This window comes from Leucopleurus acutus, assembly GCF_964270905.1.
Source record: "Leucopleurus acutus genome assembly, chromosome: 19".
NCBI classification, from domain to species: Eukaryota; Metazoa; Chordata; class Mammalia; order Artiodactyla; family Delphinidae; genus Leucopleurus; species Leucopleurus acutus.
The window spans coordinates 13,059,125-13,077,705 of NC_139161.1; the positions used below are offsets into that span (position 1 = coordinate 13,059,125).

The window sequence follows — 18,581 nt, forward strand, 5'->3', positions numbered from 1 at the left end:
CTCCCCTCCCCCGCGGGCCGCAGAACGGGACAGAGTCTGAACTTCCGCAAAGCACACTCAAATCCTGTGGAGGGTGGGTGCCAGGAACATCTCTGACGGCCTCAGGCTGGTCACACAGCAGTGGCACGGCCAGGTGCCCCTGCTACAGCCCAGAGGCCATTCCAGACTCAGTCTGCACGATGGGGCCACAGCACCACCACTGCTGGACGGACCTGCTGGCCAGGCGCCCGGCCTGGGTCTGCACGTACTTGGGGTCTCGGGTTTCTACCCCGCCCCCGCATCGTACAGGCTGGGGACGCGGTGCTGCCCGTCCCCCTCCCGCTCGAAACTTCACTTTCCAGCCTGGTTCTTCTCTCCCGGACCCTTCTCCCAGTCCCTCACGGGCCCTCTCCTCTCCGCGGCGTCCTAGCTTGTCCCACCCTCGGGCCACACGCCCCCCGACGCTTAGTGTCCCCGCCGCGCCGCTGACTCCGGTATCCGCCGCGTCCAGCCGGGATCCCTGGGCGCGGGGCACAGGCGCACTGGGCGGAGTTCCGGCGCGCGGGGCGGAGCGGCCGGGCGGGCGCCGCCCCCCAGCTGAGCAGCGACCGGGACCGCGGACTTGCAGACTTCAGAGGTTCAGGCGGCGGCGGCGGGCGCGGACGTCCGCGCCCGGCTCCAGCGGCTCCAGGGGCTCGGGCGGCCCCGGCTCCGGCGGGGATGGGCGGGCAGCCGCCCTGGGGGCGCGGGGGGCGCACGACCTGACCGCCTGGACTCGAAGCCCGGCCGCTTGGCAGCGCCGGCTCGAGGGTCTGCTCGGTGGGCGCGGACGCGGGGCCGGCGGCCGAGCCGGAGCCAGAGCATGCGGGGCGCGGCGCGGGCGGCCGGGGGGCGCACGGGGCAGCTGTGGCCGAGGCCCCCCGCCCCGGGCCCTGGGCCGCCGCCGCTGCTGCTGCTGCTGGCCGTGTTGCTGGGCGGCGCGGGCGCGCAGTACTCGAGCGACTTGTGCAGCTGGAAGGGGAGGTGAGTTCGCGCGGCGCGACCCCAGCCCTTGGGTCCACTCCCCTCCCCGCGGGCCGAGCGCGCGGGGGCTCGGGGGCCCGCTCTCCAGGCTGAGTGCCGTCCCCGCCCCCGGTTTTAGAACAAAAGAGCCCGCGGCGTCCCGGTCCCCTGGCCCGGCGGACGCCCAGGGGGAGGCGCGCCTGCAGCGCGGTGGTGTCAGTTGGCTCCAGCAGCCCGCTCGCCCCGCGCCGGACCGCGCCGCTCCCCACTTGGTTCCCCGAGAGCCGCAGCCCGGACCCCGCGACCCCTCACTGGGCGCAGGCGGGGGTCGGCCTTCTGGCCCTTCCCGGGCTCTGCCCTCGGCGAGGAGTTGCGCGCCCCGGGCCGGGAGGAGCCGGGCCTGCGCTCAGGGCCGAGCGGGAAGGGACGGACGGGTCCGCAGGAGGGAGCGGCGGCTCCGGTGGTCGGAGCGGGGGCCCTGGCGCTAACCGCGCACTGACCACGTCGGTGCGGGCGGAGACCCGCGGGCGGGCACCTTGCGCGGGGCGAGTTCGGGGCCTGGCGGAGCCCCCCGCCCCGGCCCGTGAAGGTCAGGCCGCCCTTGGCAGCGCGCGCTGGGCTCTGCGACCCCCCTTCACGCCCTCTGCCAAGGCAGGCAGCCGAGGACTTTTTTAAAAAACTGCAGTGTGACAGGCAAGTCACAAGCGTGGGCGGGGGTGGGGGTGAGGGCGCAGAGAACCTCCGTCCGCCAGGGCGCCGGCCCCGAGCCAGGCACCTCGCTGTCGGAGAAGACTGCTTGGGCTTCCGCAGTTGCGGATTCAGGAGTTCGCAGAGGGAGATACTAGCGTCTTCTTCTCCGAAAACGCTATGGGCCGGGGCTGCCCTTAGATCTGGGTGTGTCCCTGTGTCCCACCGTGCAGGGCCCCTAAGTCCCTGACTTCTGATGGGAAGACTCCCGCTGGCAGACACCTCATGCTGTGGGGTGTCACGGGGTTATTTTGAGTGAAGACAATTTTTTCCGAGAAGGTAAAGGTTGTGCCACTGTGCTGGGTTCTGCGTCAGCAGGGCAGTTGCTGGTCCTCTTGGATACGTACAGACCCAGTTCTCTGTGGAAACTGGCAATTACCCTGCTCCCTTCTCTCCGCTTCCCAGCCTTCTAGAGTGAAGGTCCTGGGCTCCTGAGCTTGGGCTGGTGTTGCCCACCCTCCCTGCTGCAGAAGTTCTCCCAGCTCACACCACAGCAGGGGTGGTAGAGCTGAGAGACTGGAGCCCTGAGTGGCAGATCGGAGCTCTGGGGGAGGGTTGGCCTGGAGAATGCTGGCGCCAGCACAGAGCTGGCGGGGAGCCTCTGACTCTGACACACTCTTCTGGGGCTGCCCTCTCCCCCTCGCTGGTAATTAAACTCCCTGCTTTGCAGCCTCTGCTGGATGAATCAGTGCATCCCCAAACTGAGGCCTTGGGGTGTCCTGCTTCAGCAGATCAAAAACAGAAACCCAGTCCCACCCTGTGAGCTTGAGTTTCCAGAGGAGGAGCTGACATCCTTTTCACATTCTTGGAGGACCATGTGCCTGGAAGAGGATGCCTCCCCTGGAGCCCAGAGGGAGCTGTGAGCGAGGGCTGGTCAGGGGGCCAACCTGCTCCTGGACCACGCAGGTGTTTGCAGTGGGTAGAGGAATCCCTTCACCTTCCTGTTCCTGTGCATCCTCTTTATCTACTGGGAGAAGAAGGGCCACTTACCTGCGGCCCCTCTTCCTCCATCATTGCTAATGGACCCCTGGACTTGGACACCCTCCAGTGTCCTCCACTCAACCCAAAGGCAGAACCCGGCCAAGGGCGGCTGCAGTGGCTGTAGGAGCTGTGGGCGGGATCTGGAGCAGAGACAGGGCCAGGTCACATTCCTGGAGCGTAAGCCCCCCTTGCATTGTAATTGCTGCCCCCGGTTATCGTTTTTTTTTCCCACAAATCAGCTGACAGATTCTTACTCTGGTGCGCTGGTTTGCCTGCTGACTCTATAGCATTTACGACTTTTTATGAGCCCTTCTAAAGACAGCACAGGGTGGTGCAAACCCTGATGTGCCGGGTGGATTCTGATCCCCTGATAGGAAGGGATTTGTTTTTTATGACACTGGCCACTCACATTTGACAGGCCTAATGTGTTTCTGGGTGTTTCCAAGCAATTAAGTAGAAGGTTTTGAAATCCTTCTCCCTGTGCAGGGGCAGGACGTGCCCTATCTTTATTAGGCCCTGGTCATAAAGGTGGACCGTGAACTTTCCTACTGCGATGGGCTGGGCATTGCCGGTTATGTCACACCTGGGCTATCTCTCCTGCAAGGTGGGGAAATGAAAAGTAACTCCAGGCAGGAGAGCCTATTGGTTTCACCCTTGATCAGAAGCTCTTCCTGACTTTAGTCAAAAAGAGACCATCACTTCCTTCTGGTGACTCAGGGTTTGAGCCAGGCTATGGTTGTGAGTGGTGTGGGCTCTGCTGCCACCACACTGACCCTGTCAGACAGTCCCCGTAGCGACTTGGAATTTGCCATCTTTCCCATAAAGGTGCTCCACAGATGTGTCCTCCTGGGGGGGGGGGGGAGGTGACACTTGCCGACTCTTTTTTAATGCATTAATTCAGTTTAAATAATCCAAGATCAAATCAGTCTTCTCAGTTTCCTAAGGTTGAATAGAACCACAGTTTTTTTCTGCATCCTATAGCTCTGTCATAACATCAGAAAGCAGTTACTTCATTTTTCTTAGTTAGGATGTCACCTGCATGTCATGTGAAGATTGTAACATACCATCATCAGTGACAATTACTGATGTGGTGTGTTTTTGCATCTCCAGCACTTTTGTTGAGCAGATGTCTGTCTGAATGGAGCTGTTGCTCTGATGAGAGTGTGGACACTCCTGTGTTGGGTGCTTAGTGAGAGTCTTGTTGGTCCTGATGTTTTAGCAGAATGAGAGAGAGGAGGCAGAGCAGGGCCCGTGCAGGCTCCGGGGACGGGCTGGACCTGTTAGAGGGTGAAGTGATGGGCGCTTTATTTCTCACGTGTCCACTGTCGTTTTGTTCCTAGTCCCCTTTTAGGCGAGTGACTTGTGAGTAAAGGGATGCACGTGGTCATGTACGCAGGCTGGTGGATGGCAGCCCCCAGCCTCGGGTCCGCCTCCCCCTGGGCAGCATGGGCTGGCCATCTGTCCTCACGAGGGCCCCCTCTGCCCCTGCCAAGACGTAGGTGGAGGGTGGGCCTCCCCATTTCACCCTCCGCTGTTGGGGTTAAGGCAACCTCGTGAGAGGTACCCACAGCCTCTGGTGTGAGGTCTCCACTCCCTCAACCCCTAGGTCCCCCTCCTCCCACCAAGAGGGAAGCGAAGCCTTGGAAGGGGTGGTTTTTGTGGGAGAGAGAGTTGAGGATTGGTGTCTGGGCATGGCGCAAGTGTCCAGCTGCCCCTGAAGGCTGGAGCCAGGAGAGGAGGGACACTGTGATAAAGTTTGTTTGGCTGCGTAAGCGCAGAGCTGATTATAGTCATCTGTGGCAACCACACACCATTTAGTCTAATTTTGTCACCCAGCACTATAATTATGCCCATCCCCTCCTATGTGTCAGATGAGCTTGTGTGAGTTTTATGTGACTGTAATTTGTAAGTCTGTTCTGTGTGTGCAGCCCTGCTCGGCGTCTGAGGCCAGGCTGCTCATGACCCAGGGCCTTGGGGGTGGGGAGTGGAGTGAGGAGGGAGTCCACCTCCTTGACACCTCCTTCTGATGTGGTCTGCAGGGTGACTGTGCATCCCTAGCCTGCAGCTGGCCGTTGCATGAAAAGTGAGGCTTTTCGGGGCCTGGAGCATGAGTCACCAACAGTAAATGCAAACCATATGTTATGTGTTTTCTCCTCTGCAGCAAAGGTTTCTGATAACTCACTCAGGCCAGGGCTCTGAATATAGTATTGTTTATTTCACATAAAAATCCTAAGAATGTGGGTGAACCTGTCTGAGATCTGATCAGAACCAAATTTCATGTAATAAAACACTTAGTTGAAGTCACCGTTGAGTTCCCGGGCTGCTCGGTGTTTATGACGTAACCGTTACCACAAGCTGACATTTACATTACAGTTTTGAGTAGGGGAAACTTGAACGTTTTTGATGGTTTCAATTTCTCGAAAACATAATGTTATGACTTACTCAAGACCTGCCTCCCCAAGAGCATAGCACACTTCATTTTTTCCTGTTTGCTTTTTATTAGGAGTGAAACCCACTGGGCTCCCCAACAGTCCCCATCGGGAAGACAGGTTATCTGCGGACCTTTTGTGTCCCCCTCCCTTTGCTTTTCCACAATTCCTTCCCATGTCTCCCTGTGGAGGACCTTTACTTTACTCTTGTGTCTTGCTTTGATGCTATTTGTGTTTGCTTTGAAAAAAATACTATTGGCAATGCAGGGTCTTCAGGTTTGCAAATGAATGAAAAAGCAGTCACATCATCACCTTAAGGAAAATATGAACACTGTGCCTAACGGGCATCCTGAAGACAAAACTCACCAACAACCTACACAGCCCCCCACAAATTGCTAACATTCCCAGTTCGTTTAAAAGCTGCTCCCTGGAGTGCATTATTTATTATATGTGCATTGCATTCCAGCGTGCCTCCTGTAACTTGAATCTGCTCCTTGGTCTTCACACTCAGTGGGAATCTACCAACATTTCCTGGCCCTCATTTGCTTATCTGGAACTTGGGTTGGTGCTAAAGTCCCACTGGTGTTTCCCTGTTTATTTTTTGGAAGAGCCGTCTTTTCCTTGGTTCTCACCTCCACTGCACCCATCACTGCCCCTGTTCAGGGGTTTCCCAAGGACACGGGCTCAGAGGCCAACAGAGTGTCCAGGTGGTGAGAGGGTCTGGGAGCCAGAAGCTCCCACACTTACCAGAGCGCTCGGAGCCGGTGCGCTGGAAGGAACTGGGTGGGGGAGGCCGTGTGGCCACCCCTCCCTGGAGATGGGCCCTGAGCTACAGGGTGGAGACGGTGCCAGCCTGCCTGTGGGTGAGGGGTGCTCGGACACCCGAGCAGGCGTCTCCCGGCTGACGAATCTCCCCCTCCACAGCGGACTGACGCACGAGGCCCACAGGAAGGAGGTAGAGCAGGTGTACCTGCGCTGCTCCGCGGGCACTGTCGAGTGGATGTATCCGACCGGTGCGCTCATCGTGAACCTGCGGCCCAACACCTTCTCGCCCTCCCGGCACCTGACTCTGTGCATCAAGCCCCTCAGGGGCTCGTCCGGGGCCAATATTTATTTGGAAAAGACTGGAGAACTGAAACTGCTGGTGCGGGACGGGGACCTCGGGCCCGGCCAGGCCCCGTGCTTCAGCTTCGAGCAGGGCGGCCTGTTCGTGGAGGCGACACCCCAGCAGGACATCAGCAGGAGGACCACGGGCTTCCAGTACGAGCTGACCAGCCGGCATGCGGGGCCAGACCTGCACACCCTGTCAGGTGAGTGTGGTGCCCAGGGTGGGGTGGTGGCCTCAGGGGTCCTCTCTCGTCTCCCAGACCCCCCGATCATCTCCCACCCCCACCTCAGCACAGTCCCTGAACATGCTGCTCGAGTCCGTGCTTCAGGCCTGGCAGGTCTGCCTGAGGGCGGCCGAGGGGCCCTCCCGGGAGCAGGTGCCCCGTTAGTGCTGTGGGCAGTTTGGACTTGGGACGATGGCCACAGGTCAGAGCAGAGCTGTGACACGGTCCTGGCCCATAATATGCTCTTCTCCCCTGGACCAGTTTTGACTGAGATTTGAAATGGGTGCTGTTACCATCCAAACTGCCCCAGAATCTCTTCTGACACACGAGTTGGCCGAGTGTTTTTGGCGTCGGCTGCAGTCCCTGAAACATTGAGTTTTGGGTGGAAGTTGAGTCTGATTCACGTTCCAGAGCCATGCAGAGCTGGGATGTCCTGAATCGTGAACCATTCCCAGGTTCACAAGCCGTTTTATCTGTGGGTGTCGGTGAGGGCACCAGCACCATGCCATGCAGGGCAGCTGAGTGGCTCTGATGACCTGGGAACCTCAGGTGAGGTACCGGAGGGAGTCTCTGGGTGGCCGAGGGCCGGTGAGTTGGCTTTAGATTTTCCTTCCCTTTTTTTGAGGCCAGCAGACAGCTTTGTGGGGCCCTGTGTGGAAGACAGTGTTGGTCTCTGGAAAGTTCTGTGGGCAGAGAGAAGTGTGTGGTCCCAAGAGCTCTCACACAGGGAAAACTCAGGGTCCTGTCTTTTAGATAGGGACAACCAGGCCAGGTGCAACCCTTGCTCCAAGGCACAGATGACCTCGTGGGGTCCGAGCGTATGGGGCGGGGGTCAGCGGGGCTCAGGTGCACCATCTGCTTCAATTCCAGAACTAGTTGGGAGGAAGATGCCTCCCAAGGGGAAGGTGTGAGCTTGGGTAGTGGTGGGGGCAGGTTCCAGGAAGGCTGTTCCTGCGGTGACCAGCCAGGATGGTGGTCAGTGGGGGGCGCTATGGCATTGAGTGTTGGAGGCGAGGCAGGGATGCTGCCCACACCCCATAGTGCATAGGGCAGCCCCACCACAGAGAATGACCCGGCCCCAGGCATCAGCACAGGACACCCCAACACGAAGAGTGACTTATCCCCAAGTGTCAGCAGTGCTGAGGTGGAAACGCCTGGTTTGAGGGCTAGGCCAGCCCCCCCCAAATAATATAATTTAGTGAATAAAATCTTCCATTGGAAAAAACCAGACCTACTAGGATTAGAAATGCAGACTTTCTCCTGGGTGGGAATCTACATTTTATTGTTCTGTGTTCTTGGCTCAGATGAGTTTTCAAAACCTTAAATCTCTCTCAAACTGAACTGGTCTGTTATAGAGCTTCAATGTATGACTGCCCAGGTAGGACCCCTCCTCCCAGGGCCTGACTGCCCAGGTAGGACCCCTCCCCCCCTGCCCCTGTGCCTGCCTGGGTAGGACCCCATCAGGAATGCTGAAAGCTGCCATAAACCCCAGGACTTGAATAAAACTTTAACCACAACAGCCTTTATCTTGATCACCAGCGAGTGATCGTTGGCGGGGGTGGTGGGGGGACGCTAGAGATAAACTCGCGATAAAAACAAAATCTGGAGAAACCCGGTCACCAAATTCGATGTCTCTGGCCATGGTGAGAGTTGGCTGATGGGGCAGATACTAGGGACTTGCTAACATTCCTTTTACTGATTAAAATGTTGACGGGTTGAGGCCATTCGGCTGCTGGTCACATGCTCTGTCCCGCTGGGGCTTTGTTCCACTTTGCTGGGAGGCCACCACCAGGTTCTTGGAGGCCACGGCATAAGGTGCTTTCCGTGCTGCCCCCTGAGTACTCCCGTTGGCACAGACCGGCGTCTCTGGTGGAAAATCCACAGTGGGGTCACGACCCGGGGTGACTCAGAGCCTGTGGCTCAGCCCTAGGGACCTGAGACTTTGTTTCTTTCCCCCTCCCTGGGGGCAGGGTCTGTGCTCCCCCAGACCCCAGGTCTACGTTTCCAGGCTAGGGCAGTGAGTGGGTTTGGGAGAGGCCCGTGGGGTCGCGGGGAGAAGGCCCCGTGTGATGGGGTGGGTCGTCTGGCCGGGGCACCACACAGGACACGTGGCTGTGGCTGGACGTTGGGCTGCTGGGGTGCCCTTGATCCCCCAGACATACGCCTGCCTGGCCCTGGGGTGCCTCTTTAAATCTGGGGCTCACGGGGATGCCGGAGACCCTGAGGATGGTGGGGGTGTGATTGTCCATCTGCCCAGTGGCCGGGGCGCTGGCCTGGGGCAGCACAGATACAGTGACTGTCAGAACGTGAGATGGGGATGCAAAAGGCTCCTAGGGTGTGGGAGCTGCAGACCCAGCACTTCTCTGTCCTGAAGGAGACAAGGGCAGCAGGGATCCGGGAGGCTGGTGCATCCCTTCTCCCCAGGGATGGGCCCCTAAGCTTTTAATGCCAAAGGAATGGGTACGTAATGTGGAATGCTGGTGCCGGCCATCTGGCATCCGTGACCTCCCCCGGACCAGGCGGGCTCTCAGATGGCAGCGCTCTCCTGTCTGGCCTTGGCTGCAGCGGGGAGACACCAGTGGGGCCGAAGCCCCAGTGTGTGTGCCGTGGAGGTGAGCACGTGCCCGTGACGTGACCTGCTGGGGAGGTGGATGAGCCTTCTCCCTCGCTGCTGAATCACGAGTTCCAGTTTGTGCTGATATGAAATTAAAGAGGCACCGCGGGCTGGGATCCCGAAGGAGAGGTGTGCATGAGCCTTGCTCACCTGCCGCAGCTCTGGGCGGTTCCACAGGGAGTGTTTATGGTGAGCATGTCAGCCTCGTGTCCATCATGTTGCATAATCAGCTTCCTCGTATGGACTGGGACTCGCCAACAGCCAAGAAGAGGCCAGGACGGAGAGGCAGGCAGATACAGAGGGGCAGGCGGGTGGCAGGGGGACTTCAGCCCCCCGGGGACTCGGGATTTGGCTGCCACGTGGCAGGAAGGGGAAGACCTGCTCCCCCGCCCTCCCCCTCCTCCGAGGGCCTCGCCAGGCACCTGAGTAACACGGCACTCCTTCCTCTGGCGCTGGAAAAATCTGGCAGGATACAAAAGGCAGGCAAGTGGCCAGATGCAACTCACTAATGGAAGAAGCTCCGGGCCACACCTGGACTGTGTGCTGAAGCCTCACTGTGGACCTGGCCAGGCTGTCTGGACCATCCTCCCCAGGGTCCCAGCACACTTGGGGAAACAGGCACCACCAGGACCCCCATTGCCCAGTGGGCTGGGGGACGCGTTAGGGTGGCCAAAGAGGGAGGGCGGGGGTGTTACTCGGTCTGGTTCTAGGGGACAGATGCAGACCCCGTCTCTGTGGTTCTCCTGGGGCAGCTCAAGGGGGCCCTGGATTCCAGCATGTTCTTTTACTACTTAGGGGCTGAGAAGCAGGGGCTCACAGGTTTGGCCACATCCATGCTCTGGGGTTTGGGCTCTGTGCAATGCCCACCCAGAGCAGGCCCCCGGCGTGTAGGTGAGGTGGCGGGGGGGGACAGTGGTGTTTTAGACCCACAGCTGGAGGGGTGTGGGGGCAAGAGGACTTGCCCCTGTGCCGGCCGTGAAGACCCAGAAGTGACTCCCATTGCCGCTCCTGGGCGCCGGGTGGGGTGGCCTGGGTCCCACAGTTTCTGACGTGCTTCATCTCGCCATCCCCTTTGAAACCGCTCTGTTGATGAGCCAGGGGCGAATGGTCCCTTTGGGGGGCCTGGGAGGCGCAGACCCCTGCTGGGATCCCACTTGGGCACCTTAGAGTTTAGGGGCGGGCTTGATGGGCCGTGGGGCATAAACAGCAACGTTCAGAAGTGAAAAGAAACTTCGTTATTTCCTGGAAACAGTATAGGAGAGAACTTAATTTTTTCCCTAAGGTTCGTTTAGATTCCTGCACCAGTGCTTTTCCAGCCCCTGTAATCACTGTAAAATTACTTTTCATCTTACCCAGCTCTGGACTCTGGGGGTGGAAGGTGTGACTCCTCTGGCTTCCTCACCAGGAAGAGGGAGGGAAGGGAGTGGGTGCGGGCGAGAGAGCTGGTGAGGCTGAGCGTTCCCTGTGCCCGCACGTGGGAGAGGGGGTTTCACAGGTGGCGACCAGCCCCAGCCAGGTCCCACAGGGTCCTCTGGGGTGATGTCAGCCTGTGGCCTGGAGTTGGGGTGAGTGCAGGGTTGTCATGATGATCAGAGGAGGCTCTCTGCTCAGCGAATACCGCTCACATTCTGGCAGCGTTGCTCCCTTTCCTCCCCTCCCTGTTAAAATGCTTCATTCACCACCTGTCGCAGCTGCACTGAAGACCCCAGAGGGTGTCTCACACATCGTGTCCACCCCAGTCATCCTTACCTGGGCAGTCTCACCCGCCAGACCAGCATCCCACCATCTACAAACTTCTCCTGGGCGTCGGGCTACCCAGAGCCTGACAGAGGGGTGCCGCCCTCCCCACCTGTACCTGCCACTCTCACCTGCATCCCTGCTGCAGCCCCCGGCTGGTCTCCCTGACCCTGTTTTTTTCTACTTCATTCAGTTCATTTTATGCATATTCCAGAGTAATCTTCCCAACGTCTACATCCCAGCCCTCCCCTTTCCAAGAACCACAGGCCAGAATTCCACCCGGCCCCTGGGCCGCCCCCTCCCCATCTTCCCCACAAGGAAACAAGATTCGATGTGTCAGAAACCAGCGCATTCCACTCGGCCTCCACGAGCCTAACTCCGATTAATAATTGTTTCCAGATTGCTCCTCTTGGCGTCCACAGCCTGGGTTCTCCACAAAGGTGCCTACACTTCACAAAGCTCAGAGTCATGAGAGAGTCTTGTGGGGGCCTTTGTTAGCTCAGCTGTCAACGGCACGGGCTCGCTGAAGCTTTGGGTGGGAGGGTCAGCAGGCTGCTGACCGCCGGCCCCCAGGCCCACCGGGGTCCTCGTACATCCTGCGTGGGACTGGGCGCGAGTCAGGGCAGGGAGCCCAGGACAAGCTCACGCCACCTTTCTCCCCAGCGGTCAGCTGAGGTCCCGGGGCCTAAACCCACAGAGAGCTCGAGGCTCCAGGGCTTGGTGATCGTACGCACCCAGGCCTGGGTTTCGACCACGGTCTGTGGCCTGGGCCTGTCTCAGCTTCTAAAGAGCTTGTGTGGACCTTGCCTCCCGTTCACCCGCGCTTGGAGTTCGCATGGCCTGGTTCCGAGGCCCCAGGCGGGGGCCTCTGACCCGGTGGGCACTGGGGGAGCTGCCAGGACGGGAAGTCTCCCCACTGCCGGGGGCCCCTCGGCACACAGGCTGGAATAAAACGCCGCCTCTTGTGGGATGTGAGGCTCCCCGATGTCTGCGGGGCTGTGCTCCCCCTTTTCTTCACTCTGGGGTCCCTGTCAGGCCCAGCGTGGGCAGCAGGCCCCCAGCGGGTTAGAGGTGGGGGACCCCCAGTTGGCCACCCTCTTTTTTACGAAAGGCCTTGAGGCTGGGGGTCCACACTCGTGACAAAAAGCCACAGGTGGGCAGAAGGCTCCGGATTTGGAGCTGGGGAGGGCGGTGCTCCGTGCTCTCAGATGCTCCAGAGGCATCCGACAGGCTGTTCTTGTTCTGCGGCTTCTCCTTTTTCCTGATAACTTAACAGAAGCGCCCGTGAGTCAGGCACTCGCTGGACTAGACTGGGGCATGTACAGCTACCCTCGCCTGGGGGCAGGACGGGAGGGCTGGTGCTCCGGGTGCTCATGTCCATCCCCGAGGGGTCCCAGGACACCAGAGACTCCCCCACACATATTCCAGGTCCCGGAGGCCCCTCCTGTTCCCTGTGCATCTCCCTGTCTCCTCGAGGGCCCCCGAGTCACTGCAGCCCCTGGGCAGGTGACAACTCAGCCCGGTTCAGGGGCTTCGAGGGCAGCTGGCCAGGTGTGCTGACAGTTGTAGGTTCATCCAGGCCCGGTGAGTGCCAATCCTGGGGACTTTGCAGGGCCTTCAGAACATGAAAAGGCAGAGGGCAACTTGTCCTAGTGAGAGTTCACGCCTAACGTTTCTGTTGTTAGGGAATTTGGGCCCAACCCTAGAAACTAGAAATAGGTGAGGAAACGTGCAACATCAGAGCCAAATAATAAACTTGTGTCTCCCCAAATCCACCGCTGAGTTAGGAGTGCCACAGTCCTGGGGAGTCCCCAGAGCCTCGAGGTTTCTGTCTCCCCCCAGCCCTTCTGCAGGCCTTACGCCAGTCTGAGGCAGTAGGTGAAGGGTGGGGTGAGAGCTGTACCGGGGGGCAGAGGTCCACCAAGAAGGACTGGTTTGTCTGGAGTAATCAGCCCCCACCCAGGTCTGGGGAGTCTCAGAGGGGATCCTGTGAACTGGGCTGGCTGTGAAAGGTGTCTGGAGGTGTTTGGAGGTGACCACCTGGTCCTGTTGGTTAGACGAGGACCCCACAGCTGAAGCAGGTGGACGTGCCCCTCATGCCCACCAGTGCCTTTAGCAGGGTCACCTGGTCCTCCTGGGCAGTGCCTTGACCCCTGTGGAATCCTGGTGGCAGATGGGACCGTGGGGGCGGGCAGTGTGAGTGGGAGGCCCTGGCATTTGGGGGCCTGGCCACAGAGGCTGAGTGAGGCTCTCGGACAGGCTGGTGTCAGGGACGTGGCCTCAGATCAGCTCAGGTTGGTTTTGGCGCCGAAGAGCCATTTACACATGAGCCCAGGGGTTTGCCCGGCACGACTACAGTAATGAGCTAAGTGTGATTGAACGCAAAACCGCACTTTGCCTCCGTTTTCATGCCATTGCAGGTGGCCCAGGTGAGCCTGGGGCCCCTGGAGACGTTTCCCCATCTGTGCAGCCGAGGTCGAGGCCCCGCCTGCTCTTGGCGCCCTGGTTTCAGAGGTGCGGGGCCTGGGCAGTTGCTCCCGACGTCAGAGGACCTATAAGATGTCGTGTGGTCTACATGCCGTGGGCGGGAGGGTCCCATGTTCATGCACTGGCTCCGTCTGACCCTCTTCTCTCCCCACAGCCCCGTGCCGCCCTTGCAGCCACACTGAGGTGCTCTTGGCTGTCTGTACCAGTGACTTTGGTGAGTGTGCTGGCGGTTCCCGCCACGTGGGGGAACTAAACCCTCTGCGGGGAGGAGACTCTGCTGAAGATCCTGGGCTTGGCCCCTCTTCCATCACTGATTGCAGTCACAGGAAAAGGCCCTCCTTTCTGCTCCTTAGAGTGACCCCAGCCCGAGAAGGGACCTGTGTGCAGGGCGGGGAGAGAGCTGGGAATTCCTATTTAAGGTGGGAATTCCTATTCGAGGTGATACTGAGCATTTTCCTACTTGGCGTGTGAGTCTAAGTCCTGGCTCTAGCCTCTCCTCAGTGCCCTGCCTGCCTCCAGGTCCCCTGTAGGCACCACAGCAGGCGTTGGAGGCCCTGGTGGGGCCAGGGTCGGGATCAGGGACTCAGCTGCCTGCTTGTGACGTTGGCACAAACGCTCTCGAGTTAAGGGTGGCAGCATTCAGGGCGAGTTCGATGGAGCCGGCCCAGCGGGACCTGGCTCTGAGCGCCCCCAGGCTCCCAGGGCAGTTGGGTGGTGGAAGTACAACCCTTTCTCCTCGCTGGCCCTGCACAGAGGGGATCTGGGGCCGGGCGGTGTCCCCGAACTTGTGCCTGCTCTGCGCTTCTCCACCCTTCTCCCTCCCATCACCTTCCTCCCCTGTAAGCTTCACTGTTTCTGTCTGATCTTGATACGGAACTGCGGCAGATCTTGAGTATTAACTGCAGTGACTTTTCTTGTTTTAACTTGAAAACTTGGTGCACAGCGTGATTCATATCTTCTATTTTTCTCCACTTCTGTGGCTGGCCCTTGGTAGAAAAGCATCTCTGCCCAAGACGGTGTGAGTGGCGGGGACGACCCCTAGGCAACCTCTTGCGTGTGGATTGTGGTTTTTAGTGAAAATTTCTGGAAGGCAGAGTTCAGGGTCGGCTCCCGGTTCTGCTGCTGGGGGTGGGAGGTTGGTGCGTGCTGTCTGCCTGGTGAGCACCCCGCTGACCACTGACCCTCCCCCTGTCTCCTTCCTCTGCAGTCGTCCGAGGCTCCATCCAGGATGTCACCCATGAGCCGGCGCAGCAAGAGTCAGCCATCCACCTGCACGTGAGCCGGCTCTACCGGCAGAAGAGCAGGGTCTTCCGGCCGGCCCCAGAGGGCGAGGGTGGCGGCTGGCGGGGGCGCGTCTCCACGCTGCTGGAGTGCGGCGTCCGGCCTGGGCGCGGTGAGTTTCTCTTCACCGGCCACATGCACTTTGGGGAGGCCTGGCTCGGCTGCGCCCCGCGCTTCAAGGATTTCCAAAGGATGTACAGGGACGCTGAGGAAAGGGGACTGAACCCCTGCGAGATAGGCACAGAGTGACCGCTGGGTGACCGCTGCCGCAGCGATGGATACGCACACTGGGGTGGGTGCCTGGCGCTCCAGCTGGGGAGGTACACGCTGGTTCTGGCCAAGGACTCCCTGATGGATTGACTGGAGATGCTGTAACATGCCAACTAAGTTATTATATTTTTTTTAAAAAAGAAATGTTCATAGGAAGCAAACTCCTGTGTCGTAAAATGCCTTCGTGTGCCGTTGCGTACTGTTTTCTGAGCATCTGCAGTCACTGCATTTGGCTGGTGTGTTGGGTGAAGTGTGAGGGCCGTGGCCCACAGCCGATACCCGACACCAGGCTTGGGTACCACTCAACGTTGTTTCTTATGATGGAAATTTATGGGGCCAAATACCTACGGTTTTTTCATTTTGTTTTTGCTTTTTAAAGAATGAACTTTGCCAGCCATGGTCATTTGGGGGCTGCAGGCTGTTTCCATTCCAGGGAATAAAGACCAGCCTCTGACGGATCAATGGCGCGTCTGTCTTCGGCCCTGGTCAGTGGTGTGTGGCACTTACCTAGGGGCCCACGTCAGGGCTTCTCCAAGGGAGCCCCAAGGCCCTGGCGTTAGGGACCTTTCACACTGGGCCCAACTATAAGTGAGGCTGTTACCCCCACGCTCGGCCTCTACCAGAGGTACCCCCCGCGTTCCTGGTGGACCACCCCCATCCCCTTCAGCATCTGCCCTCCTCTTTCCTGTTAACCTAGATCTTGCCCTTCGACCTCAGCTTCCCCCAAATGCCCGAGCCCAGGGCAAGTGTCTAGATACCCAGGGCCTGATCTGGGCCCCATATCCTCAAGGATGAGTCAGTGTCCTGCAGCTGCCGGAACAAATGACCACAACCCAGGAGCTTAAACAACAGACACTTATTCTCTCATGGTTCTGGAGACCAGAAGTCCAAAATCAAGGGCCACGCTCCCTCCAAAAGCTCCAGGTGGAGACCCTTCCTTGTCTCTTCCAGGTTCTGGTGTTGCCAACAGTCCTTGGTCCTCGGCCTGTGGACACATCACAGTCTCTGCCGTCCTTTGGCTTTCTTCTCTCTGAGTGTCTGTCCACATTTCCCTCCTCTCTCTCACATCCACCAATCACTGGATCGAGGCCCACCATGATCCAGTAAGACCTCATCTTAATCACGCCTGCAAAGACCCCGTTTCCAAATAAGTTCACATTCACAGGTCCTGGATAGATAGGAATTTTGGGAGTCACTGTTCATCCCAGGACAGGTGTTGCTGGGGTGTCATGTAATCAGACCTGAGCCTGCGATTCCTCCCAGGCAGCTGCTGAGATGAACGGACCTGGGAGAGGCTGACACCGGTCAGTGAACACCAAGCCAACTGCACCGAAAAGTCAGGCACGCCATGGGGAGGGGCTGTATGCTGGCTCAGGTGTGCCCTGGCTCAGGTGTGAGCTGACATAGATGTACCCTGTCTCAGGCATGTACCAGCTGAGGTGTGCACCAACTCTGGCATGCCCTGCCTCAGGTGTGCGCTGGCTCAGGTCTGTGGGCTCCTGCAGGTCACAACAAGAAGCAGGTGCTCAATACCTGCACAAGAAGAAGCAGGGTGATGACCTGAAGCAACAGGGTTGGTGACAGGCACAGGTCCTACTGTGGCTAATGATTGTGATGCTTTATGCCAAAAGGATGCCTGTGACAGCAGCAGACGTGCCCGGCCCGCGGTCGGGGAGGAGCTGACCCGCTCCTGGGTTTGTGCTTTGGGTTTTCTGGGCTGGTTGGGCATGCGGGTGCTGCAGAACCAAATTGTCGGGTTTCGGGGCTGGTGTCCCTCCTCATGTCGGTACGGGGACGTGGGGATCTGCCCCAGGAGGATCCGGGACCTTGACCCCACGTGCTGATGTCCGGTGGACAGCAGCGTTCCCTCCATGTGAGGCCGAAGCTTTGTGGGAAGCGCCTGGGGGTGGAGGTCTCTTGGCGAGAGTCTGGAGGAAGAGCAGGGCTTGTCGGACATGGTGAGGAGAGGTGGCGCTGAGAGTCCGGCCCTGCAGGTGGGGGCCTGGTGCCGGCACGCGGAGCTCCCTCTCCTTGGCCGAGCAGAACTCCGGCAGCAGCCCAGGGCCACTGGGTGTTGGGGAGGAGCCGGAAAGGTCACCATTTCTGAGGGGGCACAGAGCCCCTACCTCCCTCCGACCATGCCTTCCTGCTGCCTAAAGCCCCCTTTGGGGTCTGAGGCCCCTCCATGCCCCCGCCCACTCTCTGACACACCATGGAGCCCGGAGGGGCCACGCCAGGCGCTCGGAGGGTCTCCGGAGGCTCCTTCAGGCTGACTGGCAGCTCTGCCGTGCGGTCTCAGCCCAGCGCCTCTGTCTTGGCTCCGGGCAGCCCCGGCCACTCTGGGGATGGAGCTGCCAGCCTTCCTCTGTGGCTCCATCCAGAGGTCGAAGGGGAGGCATGTAGGAGCCCTGAGTCCCGGCCAGTGTGCCCGGGTCCCACCTTCTTCCTGCTAAGCTGTGCCCCACACCCGCATCCTCTGTGCCCACTCCCTCCCATCCTGAGCAACCTGCACAGGTTGGCCAAGGCCCTGGAACCGCCCAGAAACACCTCCTCCTGGCAAGCCCTAAGGGGTGTCCTTATTCTCTCGGCCTCTGCAGCATTGGACATGCTCGTTCAGGCCCGTCCAACGACATGAAGATCAGGAAACGCTTTCTGAGCCATTCGGCTGTCATGGCATCTGTGGCAGCTCTTCTGCTTCCTGACGACTGCCCTGTGCCGAGGGTGCTTTCTTCTCCTCTCTATCCCGTGCTGTCCCAGAGACATACGTGGAACCCCGGCCCCAGCCCCCTCCTCCTGCTCGTCTGGGCTCCCTGAGGGCTCAGGCCCCTGCACCCCCATGCAAGGGGGCCACTCACCTCTCCCCCGACCCGACTGCCTGGGGAGTCAGGCTGACCCTGCCGCCTCCAGCTGGGGGCTGCTCATCGTGCCGCAGACCTCATTTCCAAGCACCACGGTAACTGTCCGGAGGAGCTGGGGTAGGATGGACCACAGGTGTAGGGGCCATGTGCCACCAGGGGCTGGCCATGACCCACACCCGCTCGTGTGACCCGCTGGGACCCAGGGGAACCTCAAGACTGCTGCATGTAGGTGTCCCTGTCCCGGCCTCTGGTGGCCAGCTGGCCCCAGGCAAGGGCCCTGGTGGATGTCCCAGGCCAGACTGGCTGGCCTGACACGCGCCCCGTCTCTGTGAGCCTCCTCTTTGCTGGGCAAGAAAGGGGCCTTGAGTCAGATGTACCTGCAGGGCTTTCCCTCCAGCTCCAGCACCAGGACCCTGCCCCGGGGGGAGCTGGGCGACTGTCAGTATGTAAACACACGGATGCTGAATCACACTGAGGTGGCGACTAGTCCAGAGGGAAAAGAAGGGCAGAGACGGATCTGGGGTGCAGAATCTGGGCAGGTGGGGGTGGCTGAACTGCAGTTTTAACCATGGTGTTCGAGGTGGGGTTGGAGCCAGCCCTTGAGGAAGTCAGGAGCTGGTATGTGGGAGGAGAAAACAGGCTGTGCAAAGGCCCTGGGGTGGAGGGGTGGGGGGACAGGGAAAGGGATGGTGCACCAAGTGACCTTTCCCCTTGCTTTCTGCCTCCTGTCAGCACTGAGAAAACAACTCAAGTGTTGGAGGAACAATTGGCATTCAGCTCCCTGATGTCTGGGCCATGTTTCCACGTATGTGGTCCATATCCTGTCTGTCATCTTCACCCACTGTGGACGGCAGACTAATGGCTC

General features: G+C 59.5%; 1 protein-coding gene across 1 annotated transcript; it reads left to right on the top strand.

The window, feature by feature from the left end:
* Positions 1–742: 742 nt before the first annotated feature.
* METRNL (meteorin like, glial cell differentiation regulator) lies at positions 743–15,019 on the top strand. The gene is made up of 4 exons (XM_082860022.1): positions 743–1,002; positions 6,063–6,448; positions 13,462–13,521; positions 14,515–15,019. The coding sequence occupies exons 1-4, from the start codon at positions 842–844 to the stop codon at positions 14,835–14,837; spliced, it is 930 nt and encodes a 309-aa protein (XP_082716148.1). The 5' UTR covers positions 743–841; the 3' UTR covers positions 14,838–15,019.
* Positions 15,020–18,581: the final 3,562 nt, after the last annotated feature.

Bases quoted from the DNA above. Each gene is read 5' to 3' on its own strand.
- METRNL (XM_082860022.1), top strand. From the start codon at position 842: ATGCGGGGCGCGGCGCGGGCGGCCGGGGGGCGCACGGGGCAGCTGTGG. The intron at 6,449-13,461 runs GTGAGTGTGGTG...CTCTCCCCACAG, and splicing joins AGACCTGCACACCCTGTCAG to CCCCGTGCCGCCCTTGCAGC. The intron at 13,522-14,514 runs GTGAGTGTGCTG...CTTCCTCTGCAG, and splicing joins TGTCTGTACCAGTGACTTTG to TCGTCCGAGGCTCCATCCAG.